The 23615-nt window shown below is 57.1% G+C and overlaps 1 protein-coding gene across 1 annotated transcript in view; it reads left to right on the forward strand.

Annotated features, from left to right (window-relative positions):
- The window catches only part of CRISPLD2 (cysteine rich secretory protein LCCL domain containing 2), a 58383-nt gene that overhangs the window by 24523 nt on the left and 10245 nt on the right, over positions 1-23615 (forward strand). Inside the window, exons 6-14 of the mRNA XM_045439874.1 lie at positions 25-125; positions 4076-4219; positions 5698-5758; positions 8538-8604; positions 9058-9188; positions 10931-10974; positions 13140-13212; positions 14761-14836; positions 20536-20669. Coding sequence (XP_045295830.1) covers positions 25-125; positions 4076-4219; positions 5698-5758; positions 8538-8604; positions 9058-9188; positions 10931-10974; positions 13140-13212; positions 14761-14836; positions 20536-20669 — 831 coding nt within the window. The remainder of the gene's footprint in view (positions 1-24; positions 126-4075; positions 4220-5697; positions 5759-8537; positions 8605-9057; positions 9189-10930; positions 10975-13139; positions 13213-14760; positions 14837-20535; positions 20670-23615) is intronic.

Below are 23615 nucleotides of genomic sequence, written 5' to 3' on the forward strand. Positions count from 1 at the left end.
ATGGTGTTTCTGGTCTGTTCGCAGGGGGAACTGGATTGGAGAAGCCCCCTACAAAACCGGCCGGCCCTGCTCCGAGTGCCCGCCCAGCTACGGAGGCGGCTGCAGGAACAACTTGTGTTACCGAGGTAGGTCGTGACCCCCGGGAGCGCCTTTCTGCTCCCATCCGGGACACGACATGCAGACCTGGCGGGACGGAGGTCTAGCGGGGTCATTGCCACGAGCAGTGATGCGTGTCTTCCCAGGGGAATAGCTGATGCCACGGGGCTTACCGCGGGGGCGTTGACGGTCATCCGGCGGGGCTGGGGATGACAGCCTCCTGAGCAGGTGGCCCCTGAGGAGGGAGATGCAGCCTCGGGGCGAGAGCAGGAAGCGAGCACACACTTGTGCCTGGAGCTGTGAGGACCGCGAACTGCGGTTTCGGTTTCTCCCGCTGGCCCGTCCCTCTTCTCTGTCTTCGGGGCGCCACACCCTTGTCTTTAGGGAAACCCCCCTGGGTGTCCCCGCTCGGGGTCCTGCACTCACGAGCCCCGCACACCGGCTTTGAGAATAGCCCGCCCGCCGCATTCCAGCAGTGGGACCCTGGGCAGGCTGCCTCCCCTCCCTGAGCCTCAGTCTCCCTGCCTGAAAGTGGGGGGTCACGGCGGTACGAGAAAGTGGGCGGGGGCTGGCACTCGGGCCCGACCGGCCTTCCCCGTGTCCCTGGCAGGCAGGGCCTGTGGCCGCAGTCCAGTCACCCCAGCAGGGGTGAGTCCCCCGTCGGATCCCGAGGGCTGATTTGGGGAGCGTGAGGGAGGGACGCTCTTGGCCTCTTGGCTCTCCCACTGTTCTTTGCGGAAACCTGATCTCATCACAGGGCTGTTCTCAGAGCACTGTTCTCGGAGCCCCTCCGTGAGGGGCGCCAGGGGCCCAAGCCACAGCCGCCTGGGCTGGGGGGGCATCTGTGCTGTCACTGGTGGTGCGTGCTCTGGCGTACCGCTGGCTTTCTTTGTGCCTCTGTTTCCCCAGCTGTAACGGTGACAGACTCCTTCTGTGGCGGTTTGCTGGGAGGAAGCAGAGAGAGGGACGGGAGCTCCTTCCCGCCAGCCGCCAGCACATGATGCTCGGCGAACGGGCCCTTTACCCCTCGGAGAAGTAGTGGGCAGGTGTGGTGGCACTCCCTACCTTGCGTGGGGTCCGACCTGGCAGATACCTTCTCCTTCCTGGAGACGCAGCTCTGGTGTCCCACCTCCTCCAGGGAGGCTTCCCTGATGACACAGGCAGTGCACCTGCTTCTGCAGTCTTACCGTACGGGGACCCCTCGTGAACCCTGGTCACCTGTTGTTACAGCTGCCCGTTCACCCTGGGGCCTCCAGGGTCCTGTAGCAGATGTGTTCTGAATACATATGTCCCCGGTACCCCCAGAGGGTCATTTTCAAAGAGCAAACGCACACAAAGGCACCTTAGATGCTCGGTTACCCACCCAATGAAGCCTTTGTACTCGTTTCTTTATTTTTGGTGGAAGACGCCCAACTTCCCTTGGCAGGACTCCCCGTTTCCCCAGCCAACCACGCAGAAAGTCTCCTCCAAAGCAGCTTATCTGCGTAAGCTACTTAATAAGCGTTTATTGAGGGTGCCTGGCAAGGCCTTGACCTATAATGGTAGACGGAGCGGGGATACAGATAGACTGTGAGAGAAGTTTCCGCCCCTCCAGCCTGAAACCGGGACCCTGTGTGGCGACCAAGGACATGGGCTTCACGGAAGGACAGTGTGACCCTCAGCTGTGTGAGCTTGGGCGGGTAGCTTAGCCTCTCTGAGCCTCGGTTTTCCTGTCTGTGCAATGGGGCTGATCATGCCTCCTGGGGAGACGGGACCGCACACCGAGGAAGGGCCGAGCCGGCGGGCGGTCACACGGTTTGTGTTCAGAAGACGTTAGCCGTGAGCTCTGTCCCTACCTACGGAGGAAGCTGCGGGAGGACGTAGGCCCAGCCGTGTGCCCTGAACCCCCAGGGCTGGACAGCGTGCACCATAACCTTGCAGTGAACTTGGGCACGGAATTTCCCCAGTCCTGTGCTGCTCTGCGCGGGGCACCTTAATTAGGATGTGCTCAAATACAGCCTGTCCTCTGGGTAAACACACCTCTTTTCATGTGTGCGTCTGAGGGCGAGGACTGTGTGCCCATTTGCTTAAATAGTGAGGCCTCAAATGCTTCGGATGCTCTAGCAAACTATATTCGGCCGAATAAAGCCACGATTATGAGGTATAAAAATCCTACAGGCCAGTGGAAGAAACGCCGGCTCATTCCCGAGATAGCTCTGGCTTTCGGTTGAAGGGCCAACCTGAATAGCGACATTGACGGGAACAGCGGCCAGACGCAGAGGCAAACCCGGGGTCTTTGTAAAAAGCCGTCACCGATAGCTTTTGGCTACAAGTGGCGAATTCCAGAATTCCCATCTTGAATGTCTCTGAACTCAGCCCGGACTTTCTTTCTTTCTTTTTTTTTTCTCTCTTTCCCCCCAAGAACTCAAAGACACACTTCTTTTAAGACTTAGCTCATCATTCAGCAGATTTTTTGGGCAAAATTGTGCAGAGCCGGATGTCCGTTGTTGGGGGGGGGGGGCAGAAACAGGCTGGCTCGCTTCTGGCCCCAGGGAGTTTCCAGGTGGTGGTGACATCGCACCTGTGAACAGACCTCTCATTAGGATAGCACCCCGGCTCTGGACCTAAATCCGCGCACCCCTCCCCTTAAATCCCACCCGCTCTCCTTGCCTGAGGGACCGGCCAGGGAGACAGGTGCAGAGCGCCCCAGCCTTGAAAAGCAGGGGACACTTTGCCCCTCGTTTGCACACTTGTTTTGCTTAGCTCTGAGACGCTTGGTTCCCCCTTTGGAGAAGAGAGGTCGCTGTTCCTCAGGAATGAGGCGAGGGGGTCCGTGAACGCTCGCCAGGACTTGAATTTCAATCCGGTGCCACAGAGAGGCCGGGGAGGCCCCGAATGTCATCGTCACTGGGCGGCGGGGGGTGGGGGGTGGCTCTAAGGCAGCAGTTTCCAGCTCTGGTCCACGGACGCCCCTGGGGGACCGGTGTGCACGCTGGGAAGGTGGGAGGGCTTCCCCGGCAAAGGCACGCATGCATCAGTCGGCCCTCGACAAGGCCGCTCGAGCAAATACAACTGGCAAGACTTTTCTGCGCCTCGGCTGGAGTTCACCCTTTGGGACCGTGGCACCGTGGCGGCCTGAGGGTGGTTCTGAGGAGTGGCTCGCAGTTGTGTTTCAGGATGCAAACTCGAAGGTGCACCTGATCCTTAGGAGAAATGGAATTTGTGTGGCCACTGAGCGTGTTTGAAAACTCGGGGGTCGTGGTCGAGGTTGGAGAAGCGACGGCAGCAGGGTGACGTAACTCTGCGTTTAACCCGGAGTTGGGCTAACTCACCCCAGCTTCGGCTCTGAATGTGGCAAAGCTGGCCGTGAACGCCGGGCAGGGAAGCTTCGGTGCCCGAAAGCCCGAAAGCCGCGGTTGAGCAGGGACTCACAGGCGAGCGGAAGGGAGCAGATCCTGCCGGTGGCCGGGCACAGCGCGGTCCGAGGACAGCGACGCAGGGCCCCGTGCGCCACGGTGGGCGCACAGACGAGGAAGGCCCCTCCCCCAGGGAGAGCCCCGGGGGCCAGAGGGAGCTCAGGGGAGACCGTGCCAGCTTGGGCTTGGACGGGGAGGCGGCCCCCCGAAGCCGCGCCCTCGGGCAGGTGGTGGCGAGCGGGAGGAGGTAGGACAAGGAGCCAGTGTGACCACCCGGGTGTGGGCACTGGGGTTCGCACCTCTGGTCGGGGCTGCCCCCGGGTCCAAAGCAAACACGGTGAGCAGAGAGCCGGCCGCCTCGCCTGGGCGGGTGGGATGCCCCCTGGCCGGCTCGGTGCTGCCGTGGAACTTTCTCTCTGCTGCTGAAACGAGTCTTTGTGAAAGCGAACCGCAAGCAAGTTCGGTTTCCCGGTTGCCGTTTCCGTGCGCCCCCCCCCGCCCCCCCCTCGCCCCTGCCATCCCGCAAAGTGCATATTTGTGGCATCCTTCGTGTTGTCTGTCTCGCCCCCGCCCCCACCGTGAAGAAGAGACTTTCGTCCCCAAACCCGAAACGGACGAGATGAACGAGGTCGAGGTGGCTCCCGTCCTGGAAGAGAAGCACGTCTGGGTCCAGCCGAGGGTGACCAGACCCACGAAGCCCAAGAAAGCGGCCACGGTGAACTACATGAGTGAGTGGGGGCCACCTCTGCGTGGGGGGGGGGGGGCAAGGAGGGGCGCCGCGGGGCGGGGAGGGCTCCGAGCGGGCAGACAGTGGGGACACAGGGCGGGTCTGGGTACAAACGCGCCGCCCCGAGACGTTTTCCAAAAAGGATACTTTTAAGTCATTTCCAAAGCAAGCGTTATGGGAGTGGTGCTTGGGGGGGCCTTTCCCGCCAGGCAGGTATTTCGAGGTGAGGCCTTGCCCTTTCAGCGGGGGGGCCTGGGCTGAAACTGGGTCCTCCTGGAGGTGCCGGCAGGGCGGGCATCCGGGCCCGGCTCTGGTGCCTTGGACCCTCGCTGGCCCCTTCGAGACTTGGTTTGCTCATCCATAAAAGGGGACAGTAAGGCCCATGTGGGGTTGCTTTGAGCATCCTTTGCAGTAATGGGGGCCACCCAGTGTCAGCTCTGAGGTCATCACCGCAGTGCCATCCGCGCTCCCCCCAAGGCTCCTGGAAGTCCCCAAATGCAGGGTATTGTCAGGCTTTCCCCTCTCCTGCCCCTCGATGCCCTCACCTGCCCTGGCTGGAGCTCAGTGCTCCATTTCCCCAAGGTAGCGCCTTTCCTGAAGGTTCGGGGCTCTGGAGGGGTGTTTTCTCATGAGCACAACACAGGCCTGGGCCATCCACTCATGGTTCTCTGCTTCCCCCTAAGCCGGTTCCATTAAGAAAATGATAATTTAACATTACAAAATAAATGTCTTTCTTTCTTTTAAATAAGAGAGACAAATCAAGGAACAAGATTTTTTAAAATGTTTATCCGCTTTTGAGAGAGAGACAGAGAGAGAGAGCGTGAGACCAGGAGAGGGGCAGAAAGAAACGGAGAGACAGAGAATCCCAAGCAGGCTCCACGCTGCCAGCGCAGGGCCTGATGTGGGGCTCGAAACTCACAAACCGTGAGATCGTGACCTGAGCCGAAATCAAGAGTCAGATGCTTAACCGACTGAGCCACCCAGGCGCCCAAATAATAAGTCTTTTTGACAAACTCTGACCCCACGCCCGATTCTGACGTGTCCCTGTAACACAGACAAGAAAGTAATGCTCGACAGAAGTGGTCTTGGCTGGAGAAGGCCTATAAGTCCCACCCTCCAGAACCTTCTGGGGCCTCAGGGCGCTTGGTGCGTATCAGGCCCCCCCTCCAAAGCCACATGCACGTTCTCAGTTAACGCTGACAGAAACAGCACCCAAGGTCCTATCCCCACTATCCGTACGCGGACACACCCTCACGGAGGGGAAGGAACATATCCAAGGTCACACTGCTTCTCTAAAGGGGCAGGTCGGGGATTGGAACCTCACAGCTGAAGCATGCCGCCAGTGGGCACTGCTCCCGCTCAGGTTGTGGCACGGATTCCAGAGTGTTCCAGAAAGTTCTTCGGAGTGGGGGGTGGTGTCTGTTAACTCAGACCGATCCCCCTGCTTCCGTGACGTGTATTTCCGCACTTCTCTCCCAGCCCAAGTTGTCAGCTGTGACACCAAGATGAAGGACAAGTGCAAAGGGTCCACGTGCAACAGGTAAGGCCCGGCTGCACCCCTCTCTGGCCGACGCCTGCACCCCTTCGAAGCGTGTGCCGCGGTCACGGGCCACGTCGTGATCAGTGCGTCGCCGGCCGGCCGGGCCGAGCTGGGTAGAGACTCGGGGGAAAATGCCCTCCTCTACTCTTAGCACAACGGTTGTGCCGGGTCGAGCGGGATGCTAGGCAGGCTCGTTCCCTGTCATAGGCCAGACCGGCTCAGAGCTCCCCCCGTCTGCCACCGTTTAGTGCCTAGACCCGAGCTTCTCGGCCTCGGCACTCCTGACGTTTAGGGCCAGATCATTCTCTGGGGCGGGGCTGTTCTGTGCACTGGAGGGCGTCGAGCAGCATCCTGGCCTCACCCCCCTGGATGCCAGGAGCACACCCACCCCCAACTGGGGTGCCTCCAAATGGCCCCAGAAACTGCCCCACGTTCCCTGAGGGCTAAAATCAGTCCCGGTTGATAGCCTTTGACCAGGGAGCTGGCCCAGGCTCCCACCTCGTGGGGAGGACGGGCCCGAGTGACGGAGGCTCTGGGTCCTTGGTCCAAAGAGAATCCCCAGGCTGTGGATGTGCCAGGAGCAGATACACTGTAGACACGGAGCTCGTGCATGGCCGGGGCTCCGTTCCACCTGCTGCGTGAAGGGGGTCGCGGGGTGGCCCGGGTGGCAGAGCAGGGGAGGGCGGGGGCCGTGGGAGGACACGTGTGAGCCGGCGCTGTTGGCCGCGGGCAGATCCAGCTGCACGGCTGTGAAACCCGAGTCCCCACTGGAGTCAGAGCCACCAGGATGTTCCCCGGCGGTTGAATGAATCCGTCCGGCTGATGGGCTCACTTAGTGTTGTCCACTCAGACGCCGAGGAACGACTGCCAGGAAGGCCGGGCTTGGATCTGGCGAGGCGGCCGCTGGGCGCAAGCGGCCACCACGTGCCGCAGGGTCACGCGCAACCCCAGGCTCGTGGCTGGAAACGCGTGTCGGTGGTGGAGCCCACCCGCCTCGTCCGCCTGTGGCTCCCGGCGACCGTTCCTCTGAACGCGAATCGTGCTGTTTAGGTAGCAGATCCTGCTTCGTACCCTGGCGACTCGGAATTCGGTGTGCCAGGAGGACGCTTTGCTCGGACTTTGGCAGGAGCGTTAGGAAGTGGCCCCGGGGCATCCCAGGGCGGGGTGGCTCGAGGGCCAGCAGCTGCCGAAGACGTCAAAGCAGTCGGGTTGTCGGCAGATGAGCGAATGCGGCAACCACGGGTGCCAGAATGACGCGGGCATGGCGTGAGGACACATTTGCGTGGCCCTGGGGCCCAGTAGTCCCTTCGCGGTGACGTGCTTTTCTGTACCGCGAGTTCCTGAGGAGAACATCACACCAGAGTCGTCAGTGGGAAAAAAATGACGAGGTTGGAGAACATCCGTCAGATAGCCTCGAGAACGTTCCAGAGTCGGGGGTCGATGGGACCCTCTGCAAGCAGGGAGAAGGCAGGGGTCCGGCCACACGGAGGCCACTAGAGGCCTCTGATCAGGGACTACGACTCCCCCCCCACCTGCAAACACAAGAGCCTCCACGGTTCGCCTCCTGGAAGTCAGCCCATCCCCTGGCTCATCAGTTTTCTGTCCACGGTGCTTTTACAATCATAGTATTGACCGGGCCTCCCCCCCTCTCCCCCGACTTTAAAAAGTATTCACGTGTATCGTCAGTAATTCAGGAAAACACCACCACCACCAGAGATTAGAGAAAAAACTAAAGATCCCCGCCTTTCCGCGATATCCGTAGAGATTTGATGTAGCTTCCCTTCCGGTCTTTTTTCTGGGCACCGGGGAGGCTCCCACAGCTAAGGCCCCTCATGTGCTACTGTTTCCATTTAAGATTTTCCGAAGTCACATGTTTTCCAAAACCCTCATTTCTCGCGGATGCATCATACCCTAACATACGACCGCACAAAAATGTGTTAGGCCGTCCCTCCGACGGTGCCGGCTTCTTCCTGGTCTTTCAACGATTCCAGACCTTTGGTGCAGTATGTGACCTGACTTTCCGACTTCTGGCCTGGGCTACGCGCTTACAAGGAAAACTTAAGAATTGAAGGATAGGCATTTTTAAGGCTTTCCGGAAAGGTGCATTTTCCTGGGCAAGAACACCATCGTTGAATTTTATCCTATCTAAAAAGAAAAAAAAAAAAAACCCCTTGGAATCTGACACCTAGAAAGAGGCTTGTCCTTTCCATTTGCACCTTCTGTGATGACTGATGTTTGAGGATTTTTGTTTTCGTGCCTTTGAAACCTCTTGGTTTTCTTCCGTGAATTGTCCATCGGTTGGCGTCTCTGCCTTTGACATGAATCTTTTTATTATTTTTTTTAATGTTTATTTTTGAGAGAGAGAGACAGAGTGTGAGCGGGGCAGGGGCAGAGAGAGAGAGGGAGACACAGAATGGGAAGCAGGCTCCAGGCTCCGAGCTGTCGGCACAGAGCCCGACGCGGGGCCTGAACTCACTGACCGCGAGATCATGGCCTGAGCTGAAGTCGGACGCTCAGCCGACTGAGCCACCCAGGCGCCCCCTCCCTATAACATGAATGTTAAACGCATGAAAACGAGGTGAAATTGAATCCACAATGGTGTTCCTGTGACCATGAACTTCACCTGGGTCTGCCGTGACTCCCTTCAAAACATCTGGAGCCTGCTTCTCTCTGGTGTCCGTCATAGAACTTCCGGACAGGAAGAACCCCGATGAATTCCTGGTGGGATTTCATCCACACACGTTCACCTGTGGGAATCATTTGCTTTCTTCTCCCTCAGGTACCAGTGCCCAGCGGGCTGCCTGAGCAGCAAGGCGCAGGTGTTCGGAACTCTCTTTTACGAAAGCGTAAGTGGCCCGTGTGGACTCCCAGCGCGTTTGGAACGGAGGTTGCTGGTTTTGGCCCGAGGAGATTTTTTTCCTTCCACCCCCTCCGTCCCAGAGCTGATGTGCGCCTGTCTCCGGGCTCACAGACTAGTAAAGCCACTTTTGGGACCCGGGGTGGACCCTCGTGAAGGTCAGTCTCCATGTTAGACCGAGCGTTAATATGCCTCACTGCGTGGGGAGAAAGGGCCATTTGTCACCGTTCTTAGTTCATAAAGCACCTCAGATGGGTTTTCTCAGATAAGCAACCCCAGGAACAAAGACGTGTTCTGGGGAAAGGCGGGAGTTAGACGCGGGGTGAGCGTTGGCCTGGCGTTTTGGCTTTTTGTGGCTTGGGGACAAAACCTCGGGCATCTCTAAAGCAGACTGGACAAAGGTGAATTCAGACGTACTTACCGTCTCCCTTCCCGCCCCCAGTCGTCCAGCATATGCCGGGCCGCCATTCACTACGGGATCCTGGACGCCACAGGTGGCCTGGTGGACGTCACCAGGAACGGGAAGGTCCCCTTCTTCGTCAGGTCTGAGAGAAACGGCGTGGAGTCTTTGAGGTAACTGTCCCGTGCTCAGGATTCCTTCACGCTTTTCTTTTTTTTCTCCTGGTTATGAAACTATTGTCGAAATTTTGAAAAGTACTGAACGATACGAAGAAGCAGGGAAACAAAGTGTCACGGTGAACTTGAACGCCGTAGCTCAGACATCACCCCGTAGGCGGTTCACCACCTCTCACCCGCGTGGGTTTTTCTGGGCGTGTGTTTAAGTGTTTAATTCGGCTGAGGTTCAACTCCTGCTTTTCCTCCCATCCTTGGGTTTAGAGGCTGACTCTTGACAGACCTGGTGCCCCCGCCCCTGCTCTGTGACCTTGGGCGGGTGTCTTCATCCCTTCCGGGTGACAGCGTCTCGCTGGGGAAAGAGGGCCATGGTAGGACCCGGCTAGTCCACACGGGTGCAGGCAGCCAGTTTTTTAAACGATGCAGCTCTCCCACAGTCGCTAGGAAAGATCTGTCGCCCCTGGAAAGGCCCCTCGCGCCCGGGAGTCCCCTCCCCCCATCCAGGACACCTAGAGCCTGGCCCAGCAGGGACACCGGGGCCCCTGCCCCAGCTCCCTGCGTCCCTGGGCCACGGTGCCTCGCATCAAGAGAGCCTCCCTGCGTCAGGGCCCGTCCCGCCTCTGCAGCCAGGGTCACGGCGGCCAAAGTGCCTGTGTGTGTTCCAGGGGGTTCCACGCAGAACATTTCAAAAACCGCATGAGTCATTCCCCTTTGAAAGGTCTGGTTCTTCAAGAGTGCTCGCAAGATTTCCTCTTCGCCTTAGCTGGGGTCTCAGGGGCCGCGTCACCACGAGAGTGAGGATGTCTAAACAGAAGCAGAGAATGCGTTCGCGGTGGCCCGGTGACCTAACGCCGGCCACCGCGCCAGGCTCAGCGGGGGCACCGAGGGCGCCGTGGGCCGGCCGGGTCCGGGCCCCACGTGGCCCGCACCGCTTGTCCCGGAGCCGCGTCGGGGCCCTCCCGGCGGCGGCCAGCTTTGCGTCTGGAGGGCAGTTCTTTGCGTCGCAGGGAGTCTGCCAACCTCGACACAAAGTGAACAGAAGCTTTATTTCTCCAACCTCTAATTGAAACATAGTTATTTCCTGCTGGCGGAGTGTTGGTCCCAAACGGGAGTAGGGGTGAGGCATCTGCAAACGTCTGCCGTCACGACCCCGGAAAGACAGTGGTTGGAAGACAGTTTCTGCTTCGAGTGCATTCGCAAGGAAGCACAGCTCTCACCCAAAGGCAGATTCCTTTTTTTCCCCATGTTTATTCATTTTTGAGGGAGAGCGTGAGCAGGGGAGGGGCAGAGAGAGAGAGAGTGGGGGACAGAGGATCCCACGCGGGCTTCCTGCTGACCGCAAGCGAGCCAGATGCAGGGGTTGAACCCACAGACCCCGAGATCATGACCTGAACTGAAGTCGAGGCTCAGCCGACCGAGCCACCCAGGGGCCCCACACATTCCTTTTGATACTTTGGTAGTGATCCCACCAATAACCGATTTCCCGTTAACCTTTTAAGTTTATGGTCTGCATCTTAAAGTCACTGTTCTGAGCGGGACACCAGCCTGCCAGAGGGGCTCTTGGCACAAAGTAGGTTGACACCCCCCCCTTGAGAATGGTCTAAGGGTTTCAAACTGATGGGAAACGAGTAGGGAAACACAAAGTTGAGTCCGAAATGAAACAAACGTGGGACTTTGTTTCAACAACCCTGCACTTTTAGAGACAATTCTGTTTGCATTGAACCTCCTGTTTTCTTCTCCAGCAAGTACAAGCCTTCCAGCTCGTTCATGGTGTCCAAAGTAAAAGGTAAGCTGGCCGGTCTTTTTTATTTTATTTTACTTTTAATGTTTATTTTGAGAAAGAGGGGGTGTATGAGGGGGGAAGGGTGGAAAGAGAGAGGGAGACCCGGAATTCAGAGCAGGCTCCAGGCTCCGAGCGGTCAGCATAGAGCCCGATGTGGGGCTCGAACCCACGAACCGCGAGATCATGACCTGAGCCGAAGTCGGACGCTCAACCGACTGAGCCCCCCAGGCGCCCCCTGGCCAGTCTTTTTTTTTTTTTTTTTTTTTTTTTTTACGTGACCGTAATACGCAGGTGATCTTGGGTTTCCCTGGAGATGTCATTCTCCTGAGCTGTTGCCTTAATGTGAATTCTGCCTCTTAACGCTGCGGTCCTCAGCATCGTAAAGGGTTTTTAAAGAGGTTCCTGACAATGCTGATTCTTTAACTAGTTTCTAAACGTATCTGCCCCTGGCATCGGCCCTAAATCGCTAAAAGGGCGACACAGGCCCCGGGGGTTCCCAGCTGAACGTCACAGAAGTCCTAATGCCGGGGTCTGGAGCAGCCAATAGCTTGTAGACGGAGAGTCTGTTTCTGTTGGTTGGTGATGGTGGGTGGAGTAGTTAGTAGGATTCTGCAGCCTTGTTCTGGGCTCCTCAGAAAACAGGCCTCGATAGATTAGTAACGTCGGCCCTGAACGACAGAGGGGAAACTTGAGGAAGCACGCGGCCCGTCCGTGCCCTCCCGGCCTCGCTGTATAATCCTGTCTACGGTGCGTTCACTTGGCAGGGGAGGGCGTACCCCTGGGGGGCGTCCTGCGGGCACAAGCGGAGCCGTGGGTTCTGGTTGTGCAGACAGAGTGCTTGACTGGGACGGTCTCAGGGGAGCCGAGATGTAGGGGCACCCCGCCCGGCACCTTCCTCGGGAAGCTGGCCCGACAACCCCTTCCTTTGGGAAAGCGATTCTTGGCTTGTCACAGGCCCTGGATGCAAGACTATCTCATTAGATGTCTTTATAAGAACACATAGCGGCTTTTCTCCTTATTACAAAATAATGCCTATTCATTCCAGATAATTTAAAAAGACCAATTAAAAAATTTTTTTAATTATTTTTTTAATGCTTTTATTTATTTTTGAGACAGAGAGAGACAGAGCATGAACAGGGGAGGGGCAGAGAGAGAGGGAGACACAGAATCCGAAGCAGGCTCCAGGCTCTGAGCCGTCAGCCCAGAGCCTGACGCGGGGCTCGAACTCACAGACCGTGAGATCATGACCTGAGCCGAAGTCGGACGCTTAACCGACTGCGCCACCCAGGCGCCCCATGAACCCAGTGTTAATGACCTCATCTGCCTGCCATGATACGGCGGCCCCTGGTGTAGTGAACCAGTCCCCTTTGTTGGATTGCTACATCGATCCCCGACCCACCCAAATGATAGGCTGGACCACGGGTTGGCGATCTGCCACCCTGAGGGGCGAATCCTGCCTGACCTCTGTCTTTGTAAATAAAGTTTTATTGGCACACAGCCACGCCCATTCGTTTACACGTCCTCTGTCGCGGGTTTCTGCCATAACAGCAGAGTTGAGTGGTTGCAACATAGTCCATAGGGCCCCCAAAGCCAGAAATATTTGCCCTCTGGCCCTTTCGGAAGAGTTAGCCGAGCCCCAGACTAGCTGAAGACACGCAGTCAGAGACTACAGGTGGGTGGTGTTAGAGCCCCTTTTTACCTCTGTTGTTTAAACCCACGTGACCTTGAAGATCGCTAGACTGGGAATCAGAAGCCCGGCCTCCCACCGTGTCCCGTTCAGACCCAGGGTTGTCTCTTGGCCTTTGGGCCTCTGTTTCCAACGCTATAATTGGAATAATACCTACCGTGAAGAAAAGGAAGGTGAACAGCTTCAAAATAGAAAAGCAAATGAAAGGTCTCGTGGGTCCGACGGAGGGACGATCAAGGGTGGTAACACTCTTGTGCTGTGGACACGCTCAGGCCACGGGGCTTCTCACCCCTTGAGGGGCCCGAGGTGAGGTGCCAGCATTGCTGGGGCCGGGCACTTGAGGGCTTCCCATCCCACCTCTGTCCGAAGGCCCAGTGAGCCTCTTGGACCCGGTTGTCCGGCAGCCCATTTCGTAGGCGGGTAGCCCGAGACCCCGGCTTGCGAGCGACCTGACCGTTTCCCATCGCGTTCCTGTCCCCAGTGCAGGACTTGAACTGTTACACCACCGTTGCTCAGCTCTGCCCGTTCGAGAAGCCGGGGACCCACTGCCCAAGGTGAGACTGTCTAGCGTCTGGTTTTGCCAACACAGGGGCCGAGAGAAGGCGGCGTCATGTTGCGTCGGGGGTCATCGCGTGGGGCTTCTTTCGCTCTGCGTAATGCTTTCGAGACTCACCTGTGCTGCTGAGCACGTCGGTGGTTCCTTCTTCACGGTGGTTTCCATTCTGTGCCTGGACCACACTTAGGTTTTACGTGCGCTGCCTAAACCTTCTCCGGCTGATTTTTGGAGGGTGATGCTTTGTGACAAAACGATGGGTTCCCGGTAACGCTTCCTTCTGAAGCACCTGTTAGGTCCTCTCGGGAGCTGTGAACCCTTCTCCCTCCGTGAGACGGACCTTAAAACTAACATGTGGAGACCCCCAAGGTGTGAGCAGGGAAGAGCCCCAGGAGGGTGCTGGTGAGGGGCGCACCCTGGACGGGGACCCCCCCCACTCCTCCCCTCTGCTGTTCACACTCCCCTCGGGGCCCTCTCACTGGCCCCCACTGGCCCTCCGCCGCGAAGCTGATCCCCTTTGAATGGTCCAAGGATCACAACCTCTTATTAACTATCAAATAGTAAACCCAAATATTAAAGAGAAGCACAAGGAAGTTATTTCGGAAAGAACAAATGAACAAAAAGAAAAGCTTGACACAGTACAAGTATAGAAAACAGAGGTTTCTGGCCTGCCGTTCTAGAGAAAGTCAGAAAGAATTTTCGTTCCCACATTCTGTTTTCTTTTTTAAAATCTGACACGCATATTCTCTCGGTCCACTCCTGTCCCCTCCCTCCCACAGGACTGTTTTAACTTCCCAGTCCCTTTGTCTGCCTTTCTTGCCTCCCGGGATCCTGCCTGCCTTGGGGCCAGATGGCTGCCGGACGCCATCTTGGTTTCCTGGTCCCTGGGTTCCAGCAACATGGCATACTGTTGTAGATAAAGGCAAAAAAAAAAAAACCCTTTTCTTAGGTGGGGTTCATGCTTTTCTCACACCAGCTGGGGCCCACCCATTTCCAGTTTGAGGTGCTCTCCTAATCCTCTAGGCCCACAGCAGGGATGTGGTTGACTGACACAGTGGTGATCTAACCTCTTCCGCCTCAGGTTATCAGCGCCCCCTCTCTGTAATAGTCTGACTCATTGAGGTGAGGGCCCTCCACCCTTTCCACCCTCATGCAGGGAAACGGCCTTTAAAAAAGTCTATTGAGTATAATCTCCGTGATGTACTCCCGGTATGAGTTGGCCAACCCCCAAGAATGGGAGGTATGACCTCCGACAAGCCCACATTCCCATCTCTCACATATTTATTTTCTTTCACCTTGTTTCTGCGTGCCTCTTTTGGTACGGACTTTTAAAATTCTATGTGCACGATTTAAGAAGAGGAAAGATATCTTTACCACCGCTAGGGTGCGAGAGGTATACATTTTTTTTCTCAAAGAGTACACACTGTGGTAGTTTCCTTTCCCATCCAAGTAGTTAAACCTTGACGCTCCAAGAGGGAAGGCCAGCCGCTTCTCGGGAACTGTTTTTCTGCTGGCCGTGATCATCGCACAAACGTGTCTTGTTTTCCAGAGTTCATTGTCCGGCACACTGCAAAGACGAGCCGTCCTACTGGGCTCCCGTGTTTGGAACTAACATCTACGCAGACGTGAGTATGCTGGTGTTTTCGGGGACCGCCTCTCGAAGCACGCTAAGCCCTCGGAAATCACGTTCCAAAGTCTGGGTGCCAGAAACCCGAGATCTCATTCCTGTGTCTCTAGCTGACTTTAGACCACAGCATTTCTTTCTGCAACCGTTGCCCTCGTTTCCCGGTTCATAGCGACTACTTCCGCTCGTGTATGTTCGCGAATACAGATGCAGGCATACCTCGTCTTACGCACATGTTCTCATAGTTCGGTCGATTGATTCCGCTTCCCCGTTGATGGGCATTTGTAATGTGCCTGCTTTCCTGTCTCACGAACTTCATTTCCGGATATTTAACACCTTTCCGGCTCTCCTGACGCATTAATAGAACTGGTCCACTCTCCTCACGGTATTTCTTTTTGGCTACATACCCGCTTAGCTAAAAACACCGGAGGAAATACAAATGACACTAATTTACTACTTGCTGATGACCACTCTTATCACACCAGACTCTGTTTGTCTGTATTTCCTTACTGACTTTAACAAGGAAGCTCCAGCCTGAGTTTTCTTAGCGAATCCTCCAGAACGTACTCTGTTCCCTCCAGTTGCCCGGGGTTGAGGGACATGGCGTCCCGAGAGATGGGAATGTGGTCACAGCCTTGCCCAACAGGCTGTGTGATCTTCTTGCCAAGTTGCTTACCTCTCTGTGGAAGGAGCCAGCTGGGATTTTTCTAGTCCAAGGAATCTTCGAGATCTAAAAATCTCATGATTAGATCAGCGTTGCTTATCCCCGGCTAACATTTTTACTCAACTTTTTTCCATTTTCATTTTAATTGTTCTCTCCCGCCCACCACCATCATCTTTGCCTCCACCTGCTGATTTGTTCCAGATTCCTGTAAGTGTGAGGTCACTAAGTCCTGTAAAGTCAAACCAACCTTCATGGCTCACCCTTTTTTTTTCCTGTCTTTTTGTCCTTTCCTCTTCAAATGAGTTTTTTTTTTCCTTCTCAGAAGCCATTAAGCCAAAACTGAGTTTTGAAAGTTTAATGAAGGAGTAAAATAATGTATATCAATTGTTACAGTGAATGTTTGAGCCAAAGTCTGCTATTAAAAGACAGAGACTTTGGTTTTAAAATGATTGAAAAGTAAAGGCATAGGGCCAAGTGATTCCAGCCAAATGCAGAGAGACAGTGAAGCAGGAGTGACAATATTGCTGTCTGATACAGTGGAATTTAAGGTTAAACGTACTGAGTGGGACACCACAATTCATTGCACGGTGGCACAAAAGGTATAATTTATGAAGATTGGATTTATGAGATCAAATCTGTATGCGCCAAACAACATAGCAGCTGAACATATAAAGTTGTTTTTTGAAGGTTAGAACCGCAAGGAGAACTTGATGGAAATTAACACTATAAAGCTATCTTTTGTTGTTTTAAGTTCTTTAAAAACACCATTTCTAAGTATTGGTGTCTCCATCTTACAGGCTTAGAATCACCTGTCCCTAAATCACACAGCTGACACAGGCCAAGGTGAGGTGCCAGGAAGGTCTTGCTTCAGGCTCTGTCCTTTCCCCACTCTCTTGTGCCTTGCTTGAACGCACCTGCACTCATAATTACACTGATGTGAACAGGCACGTGGGTGAAGAGCCCTATGGAGTGTTTACCTTGTTCACTAGGTTTTTGAGCTTTTGGAACAACCACAGTGCTCCAAACGGAGCTCGGCACATAAATGATTGTTCGGTGAATGTTTGTTGAAGGAATAAATAAGTGACGGTGTGGCGTTAGTCGATGTTTCAATGTTAAGCTGTTCAGAAACTAAAAGAAGGAAAGAAGAAAGGGGAAAAGAGAGGAACAGGGTGGGGAGACGGGGAGAGGAGATTGGCCGAGTAAGGAGAGAAGAAAGCAAGCTCCATCCCATTTTAGGGTTCTTTGTTGGCCTCGGTTTCTAGGTCACTCTGTATTCTGGGAAATGATGATGCTTTTTGGAAAATCTGTTTAGCTAAGAGATTTATTTTGGGAGAGTTGTCTCCAGATCTTCGAAGGGCCTCATAGTGCCGCCGTTTCTGCCTGCTCGCCTCACTTTGTGGTGAGCTGCAGGCAGGAGAGACATCGGGGTGTAGCCCAAAGAGCACAGTCCGGGTCAAGGTGCGAGTTTACGACTCGGTTGTGAGATGGCGGGCAAGCCTTTCCCCCACCCTGGACCTCAGTTTCTTATCTCTTCTCCCCCGTCTCCCTCGGTGGCTCCCTCCTTCTCACACTTGGGCATGCACGCATCAGAATTCCCCGGAGGGCTTGTGCAAACAGACTTCCGGGCCCTACCCCAGCGTTTCTGACTCCGAATCTGGCGGAGAGCCAGAGAATCTGCATTTTGAGTAAGTTCCCAGATGATGCTGATGCTTCTGGCCCGCATTCAACCCCAGAGCCCGTAGTTGCTCCACGATAGCTCTTATTATCCCGTGAAAAAAAGCGTCCCGCTTGCCGGCTCTAAGTGGGTCCCCGCTCTGCTGTTGGCCAGCTGCGGGCTGCTGGGCAAATCGTTTAACCTCCCCGGGGCCTCTCGCTGTGAAGAGAGAGTTAACACCTCCCACGGAGGATAGTTGAGAGACGTCTCCATTTCTGCGTGTGAAACACAACGGGGCCTATGTGGTGCACGCTCCAAAATGTTACCCACGATGACCCCCACTTGGCTGTCGAGAAGGATCGGGCTGTCGGTGTGAGGTTCTCACATTCCCGGCCGAGAGCTCGATGTTGTCACAACTGGTGTCCAGAAATCAGGGCCCGGGAGGCAAAGGGCCGTCACGGAGGGCACAAAAGCAATGTGCACGGCCTCTTGGGAGCGTTGAGTCTGGAGGATGCGCCTCCGTGGGCTGGGACTGCGGGAGGCGGGATTGGGGCCCCACATCTGGCAACTCGGTCAGCGTAGCGAGCGGCGGGCCCGGTCTGCCCGGCGGTCAGAACGATAAGCGTGTTGGTACTCACCCGCCGAGCTCGCCTCCACTGACCGTGCGTTTAGGGGGGCTCTAAGCTGATCGTTGCGTTTTGGAAGTCCCCCCATCTCTCTCGGAGACAGAGGCAGGCGCACTGGTTCAGAATCCTGGCGGGGCACAAACCCTTCCTGGGAACTGGAGGCTGACGGATCCTTTCCCCAGGAGGGGGATTAAGAAGGCTTCCTTGTGCAGACGGGGCGACCAGCTGGCCTCCCTGAGCCCGAGGGGTCTCCCCGCACGGGGCGCTAGAATCAGGGAAGTTCTTGCTGACCCCAGAGGCCCCCAGAGTTCTGCCTGACACTCTGGGGCCTCACAGGTCCCCTGGAGCCCACCTCGCCCAGCTTGCCTCTTGACGGAGGAAAGATGGGGCCGCGCAGGACTGCAACTGCCTTTCAGTAACTCAAGCGACTGAGTCACAGCCCGCATGAGGTCCTGTCCTCTGGGCCTTCGTGCGGGTGTTCGCTCTGGCTCTGGGACCCTCCCCCTTTCGGCCGCGGTGTTAGCTTCCCAGGGCGCGGGGCGGCCTCTGCCACTGGGAAGCGACTTTCTTCTGCAAAACCAGCGGCCTCTCTGGAAGGGCCTGGGGTTGGAGGCCGGGGCCCACAGCCTGGAGGGGGCTCGGCAGGTTTGGAACAGGACCGGGTGGCAGCCCCTCGTGGGATTTCGAACGAGGGTTTTCCAAACAGCCCCTTTCGATCCGCCCACTTACGTCTGGGGTCAGGAACCCACTGGATGGCAGATTGCTTGTCCCGGGCCAGGGGCACCTCAGCAGACGCTTCCTTTGCCCGTGCTGTGTCTGTGGACTTGACCCCTGCTGATGCGTCATGTAAAGTACGACCGTGCAGGACTCTTCTTGGCCGCCCTGCCTCTTCGCGGAGGAGGTGCCGGCCCGGTTGGCCAGCACTCGGGACCCGAGTCTCTCCACGGGTGATTGCTGGGTCCCAGGCACCGTGCAGACAGGGGGCCCTGGGAAGCAGCAAAGCCCAGACCCACCCTCCCGCCGGGTGACAGGCACCTGGTGGTGTTTGCGGAGCTGGGACACGGTCGGCAGCGGCCTCGCCTCCGCTCCCTGCACCGCACGCGATCGCACAACGCACCGGCCCCCTGGCGGCTCTCAACACACACGAGGTCTGCCGGCTAAGCCCCCGTGACGGCCACGGCCACAGGTCACTAGGTCACGAGCGAAGGCAGCACCAGAGTCAGCTCCCTGACCCGTGGGCATGGTTTGACTTTCTGTCTCTGAGCGGCTCCGTCAGCCGACTCCGTCAGGCCGAACGTTCTCAGACGTCCCTGGGGCCGATCTCCCGCTGACTCTCTTTTCTGAAGGCTTGCAGATCCTCACACTTCAGGGGCCTCATCAGTGGAAGCTTTTTTGTTATCAGGGGGCGATTAGAAGCTGCATAATTTCGTGGCCTAAAAGCAACACATGCTTACGGGCTGGAGGTCAGGAGCCCGATACTTGTCTCGCCAGGGTCAAGCCACCAGCAGAAATTCGTTCCTTCCGGAAGCTCCAGGGCCGCCTGTGGTTCTCTTGCCTTTCCCACTTTCTAGAGGCCGCCCACGGCCCCCGCTTGGGCCGCCGCCTGCTGGCTCTGTCCCTCCTGCCTCCCCTCTCGTGAGGACCCTTGTGATGACTGTGGACCCATCGGTAACACAGGCTCGTCTCCACACAGGGCCCTTAAGTTAGTCACCTCTGCGGGGGCCTTCGGCCACGCGTGAGGTCACGTCCTCACGGGCCCTGGGGATGGGGGTGTGGGCGTCTCTGGAGGCCGTGACTCCGCGGACCCCAGAAGCACAGACTTCGCGCTCTGCCAGGCCTCAGCTGGAATCTCTGCGGAGCCACTAGCTGCCCGCGTGGCCCTGGCCCAGTTCTCGGACCTCCCCAAACCCACACTTCCTGGCCTGTGAAACGGGGATAGCGGCGGTTACGCGTCTCACTGGAAGCGTAAACGAGATAAGAGCCAAAGGTGGTCGGCCAGGGCCTGGGGCACGGTCAGCCCAGAGTCCATGTTCGCCCTGCTGACCGTGGGGGGGGGTGGGGCTGTGCGCCTCACAGACGGATCTGGGTACAGGTGGGTGAGGCCCCGGCCGCACGTGCGAGCCACCTGACCGGTGTGGAAGATGCTGGGTCTGGGCCTCCCCGGCCCTCTTTCTGTTTCTTGGACATGACGAGGTCACACAAAGGCCCCAGGGCCTTTGCACAAGCTGCTCCCTCTGCCTGGGTGGCTCTGCCCAGAGTTGTTCCCAGGCTGTGGCCGACTCCTTTTTGCCGTCCAAATCTGAGCTCAAGTACCACACCGAGAGCAGTGGAACCCCTGATTGACTCTCCTAAAAGAGCCCTTCCAAACCCAGCCACTTTGTCTCCCGATCTGGCTTTATTTCCTTCGAAGGCAGAGTGGCTATTTTGCGTATTTGTTACTTGTCGATCTCCCTCAACTCCCCGAAGGCAGAGTCTTTATTTTCCCTGTGGAACTTTTCTGCATCTAGCTCAGCGCCTGGCTTGTAGTAGGTGCCCAGGAAAGACTTGCCATACGAAGGAACGAATGAATGATGCCGGGTCTCTCTGGAGAGACCCCCGGGGGAATCGAGGAGGCGATGGTTGTTTCTGAGGCGTAACTTGATCAGCGCCCTCCCCCACCCCCCCAACCAGGCCACCAAGTGCTGGCCGATGGCATTAGGGCCTCACCCACGAGCGCAACACTCTCGATGTTGATCACAGCTCTTCTGTGCTTCCAGACTTCAAGCATCTGTAAGACGGCCGTGCACGCGGGAGTCATCGGGCACGAGAGCGGGGGTTACGTGGATGTGATGCCCGTGGACAAAAAGAAGGCCTACGTGGGCTCGCTCAGGAACGGAGTGCAGTCTGAAAGGTAGGGCCGCGTCTTCTGGCTCTCGACACCCAAGGCCAGCCAAGGGCGTTCCCACCAGAATTCTCTGCCTTTCTGTTTTAAAAACAAGAACTCCTTTCTCTGACGAAAGCTCAGAAGCACCGGGAGACGCGGTGGGACTTTTTCTGGGCACGGAGGAGCGTGCGTCGTCCCCCGCGGAACAAGCGGGGGCAGATCGTGGTGACGCGGTGGTCCTCTATAGCGAGGTGACAGTATAGTTGCTTACGGAAGGAGGAGCCCAGGGTCTGGCACCCAACAGACTAGGCTCTGCCAGCTCTGTGACCGTGAGCCGCCACCCCATTTCCTGGTGCCTCAGTTTCCTCACCCGTGATGGGGGACCAAACTGGTCCTGGCCTCGCACGGTTGCTGGAGGATGAATCCAGTGCCCGTCTGAGAGCGACGAGCCCTCAGTAGGTCACGGAGGCTGCTCCCAAACCCGCTCCCAGTGTCGCTGCGGGCGAGGCCACACGGCTGCGTCCGGTGAGCGCACCGTGCCCCCCTTCCCGGTTGGACAGTTCAGCGCTTTGCCCAGGGGCTGATCGTCACCGTGGTAAGCAGCCTTGCAGGGGACGTTTGCACCTGCCACGATCGTTTGCTTCAGTTGCTGGAGCAAACGTCAAAGGCTTTGGGTACGCCTTTCCAGAACATTCTTCACGAGGGGTCCCAGCGCCGCTTCGGGCTGCCAGACCGGTTTCTGGCCCATGCCGCTCATTCTCACCTGTGCCCTGCTGTCCGTGGAAGCAAGTCCCAGGCCTCACAGCCTGGGGACCCAGGCCCCAGTCCTGGGGCCTCCTCTTGAGAGCCCCGTGAGCTCACACCAGGCACCAGCCTTTCTCAGACCACCCAGGGGCAGATCCCCGTCGGGGGTGTATTTGTTCTTAGTGCTGCGGGGGGGGGGGGGGGGTGCTCAGAGCACAGACATTTCTATCCTCAAAGTTCAGGATGCTCGAGGTCCACGAGCCACATGTGGGTGGGGGGCTTCCTTCTGGGGCCTCTCTCCTGTTGTGTAGACGGCCAACTCTGTGTCCTCACACGGCCCTCCCTCTGTGCGAATCTGCATCCTAATCTCTTCTAAGGACGGTCTGATTGGGTCAGGGTCCACCCTCGTGACCTCACTTTTACTTTAGTTGTCCCTTTGAAGACCCTCTCTCCAAATACGGTCACCTTCTGAGACGTTGGGGGTTGGCTCTTAAACATAGGAATTGGGGCGGGGGGCACAATTGAGCCCATAACAGAGGGGAATGCTGACATTTTATATTTGAGGGGGCCTTCTTTTTTTAAAAAAAATTTTTTTAATGTTTATTTTTGAGAGAGAGAGAGACAGCACAAGCAGGGGAGGGACAGAGAGAGAGGGAGACACAGAATCCGAAGCCGGCTCCAGGCTCCGGGCTGTCGGCACAGAGCCCGACACGGGGCTCGAACCCACAGGCCGCGAGATCGTGACCTGAGCCAGAGTCGGATGCTTAACTGACTGAGCCACCCAGGCGCCCAGAGGGGGCCTTCTTTTGAAAAAGAGTATAAAATCTAGAACATAAAAGTTGCCGGGAACCTTGAAGCCTGGGCTTTCGTGGCTCCAAGGAGCTTGGTGCCCGTGCCGGCCTCCCGGCCTGCTGGGGAGTCTCAGCTGTACGTGGAGACGCGGCAGAATCGCTTCCAGACCCCCAGGGGCCCCGCGGTAACCCTGCCCTTAGCCCAGAACCGCCAGAGCTAACAGCCTTGGCATCTTCTTTAGCCTGGACCACCTTTTTTGGGAAAAGCCTAATGAAGGGAAATTCCATTGGTTTTAATGGGAGGGAAACAAGGCAGTGATTAGGTGGAATTTCCTGGGCAGGCGGGAAAGAAATCCCGGGACACCTCTCTGCTGAGCTCTGTTCCCCTCAAAGAGGACACGGTCTTGCTGAGAAGTGTGGTGACCGGCCCGCGTGCCCTCTGCCCGGCTCACCCCTGAGCAGCTCAGCGGCCCCCCGAGGGCGGCCGCAACGGCTTCACGTGCGGCCCCCACAGGTGGGTGTCCGGGGACGGCAGGGGACTGGGACGGGTCCCCAAAGTGGCTTCTTCCCTGCTGTAACCAACCCCACCCTGGGAAACCCGTCATTTTTTCTCTCTTCCTGAGGGACCCGCCAGGGTTGCGGCTGTCATTATAAATACCTTCCAGGCAGCCCTTCCCAGGCCCCGAAGTGCCTGATGGCCGCTGGGCTGTTCAGAAGGTTCTAGTGAGTTTCTAGGCAAATGCAGAGTTGAGATCCTGGTCCCCTTCCTCCTCGGATGCGCTCTTGTGACTCAGTTTCCCCACCTGTAAAGGGGAAGGTGATAGTACCTGCCCCCTGGGGTAGTGGTAAGGCAGGGGGGGTCTCAGACCAGCCCCCCAGACCAGCAGGATCTAAATCAGCGGGGAGCTTGCTGGAAAAGCAGATTCTTGAGCCCGCCCCCCCCCCCCCCCGCCAGGCCTGCTGAGTCCAAAGCTCCGGGAGTGGGCTGGGCACTCTGTGTGGACACGGCCTCCAGGGGTCCTGGCGCACGCGGGACGATGACGTGAGGCGGCCGGTCGTGTCCCCGGCACACACTGTGCGGGATTCCGATCGTTTGTGGTTAAACTTCATTCTTTTGCTGCGTTTTCATGGGGCGCCAGGACCAGGGCTGGGGTCCCGGGGTCCCACCCTGCACGCAGGCAAGAGGTGAGGCCAGGCGGGCACGCGGGGCCCGATGGCGTTTGGGACCCTGCTCCCCCCACCCGCCAGCTGGGCATCCTCGGGTGGGCGTCTCCCTGGGCTTCGGTCCCTCCTGTGTCACGCGGTTGTGGGGAGGTTGTGTGTGCCAAGCACTTCCCGGTGGCTCACCGTGAGTGCCCGGTGAAGCCGGTGGCCCTCGTCGCCACGGCAACTTACAAGGTCGTCGCGCACCTTGAGGCGCTGTGGTTCTCACACGCAC

This window comes from Leopardus geoffroyi, chromosome E2 (assembly GCF_018350155.1).
Source record: "Leopardus geoffroyi isolate Oge1 chromosome E2, O.geoffroyi_Oge1_pat1.0, whole genome shotgun sequence".
NCBI classification, from domain to species: domain Eukaryota; kingdom Metazoa; phylum Chordata; class Mammalia; order Carnivora; family Felidae; genus Leopardus; species Leopardus geoffroyi.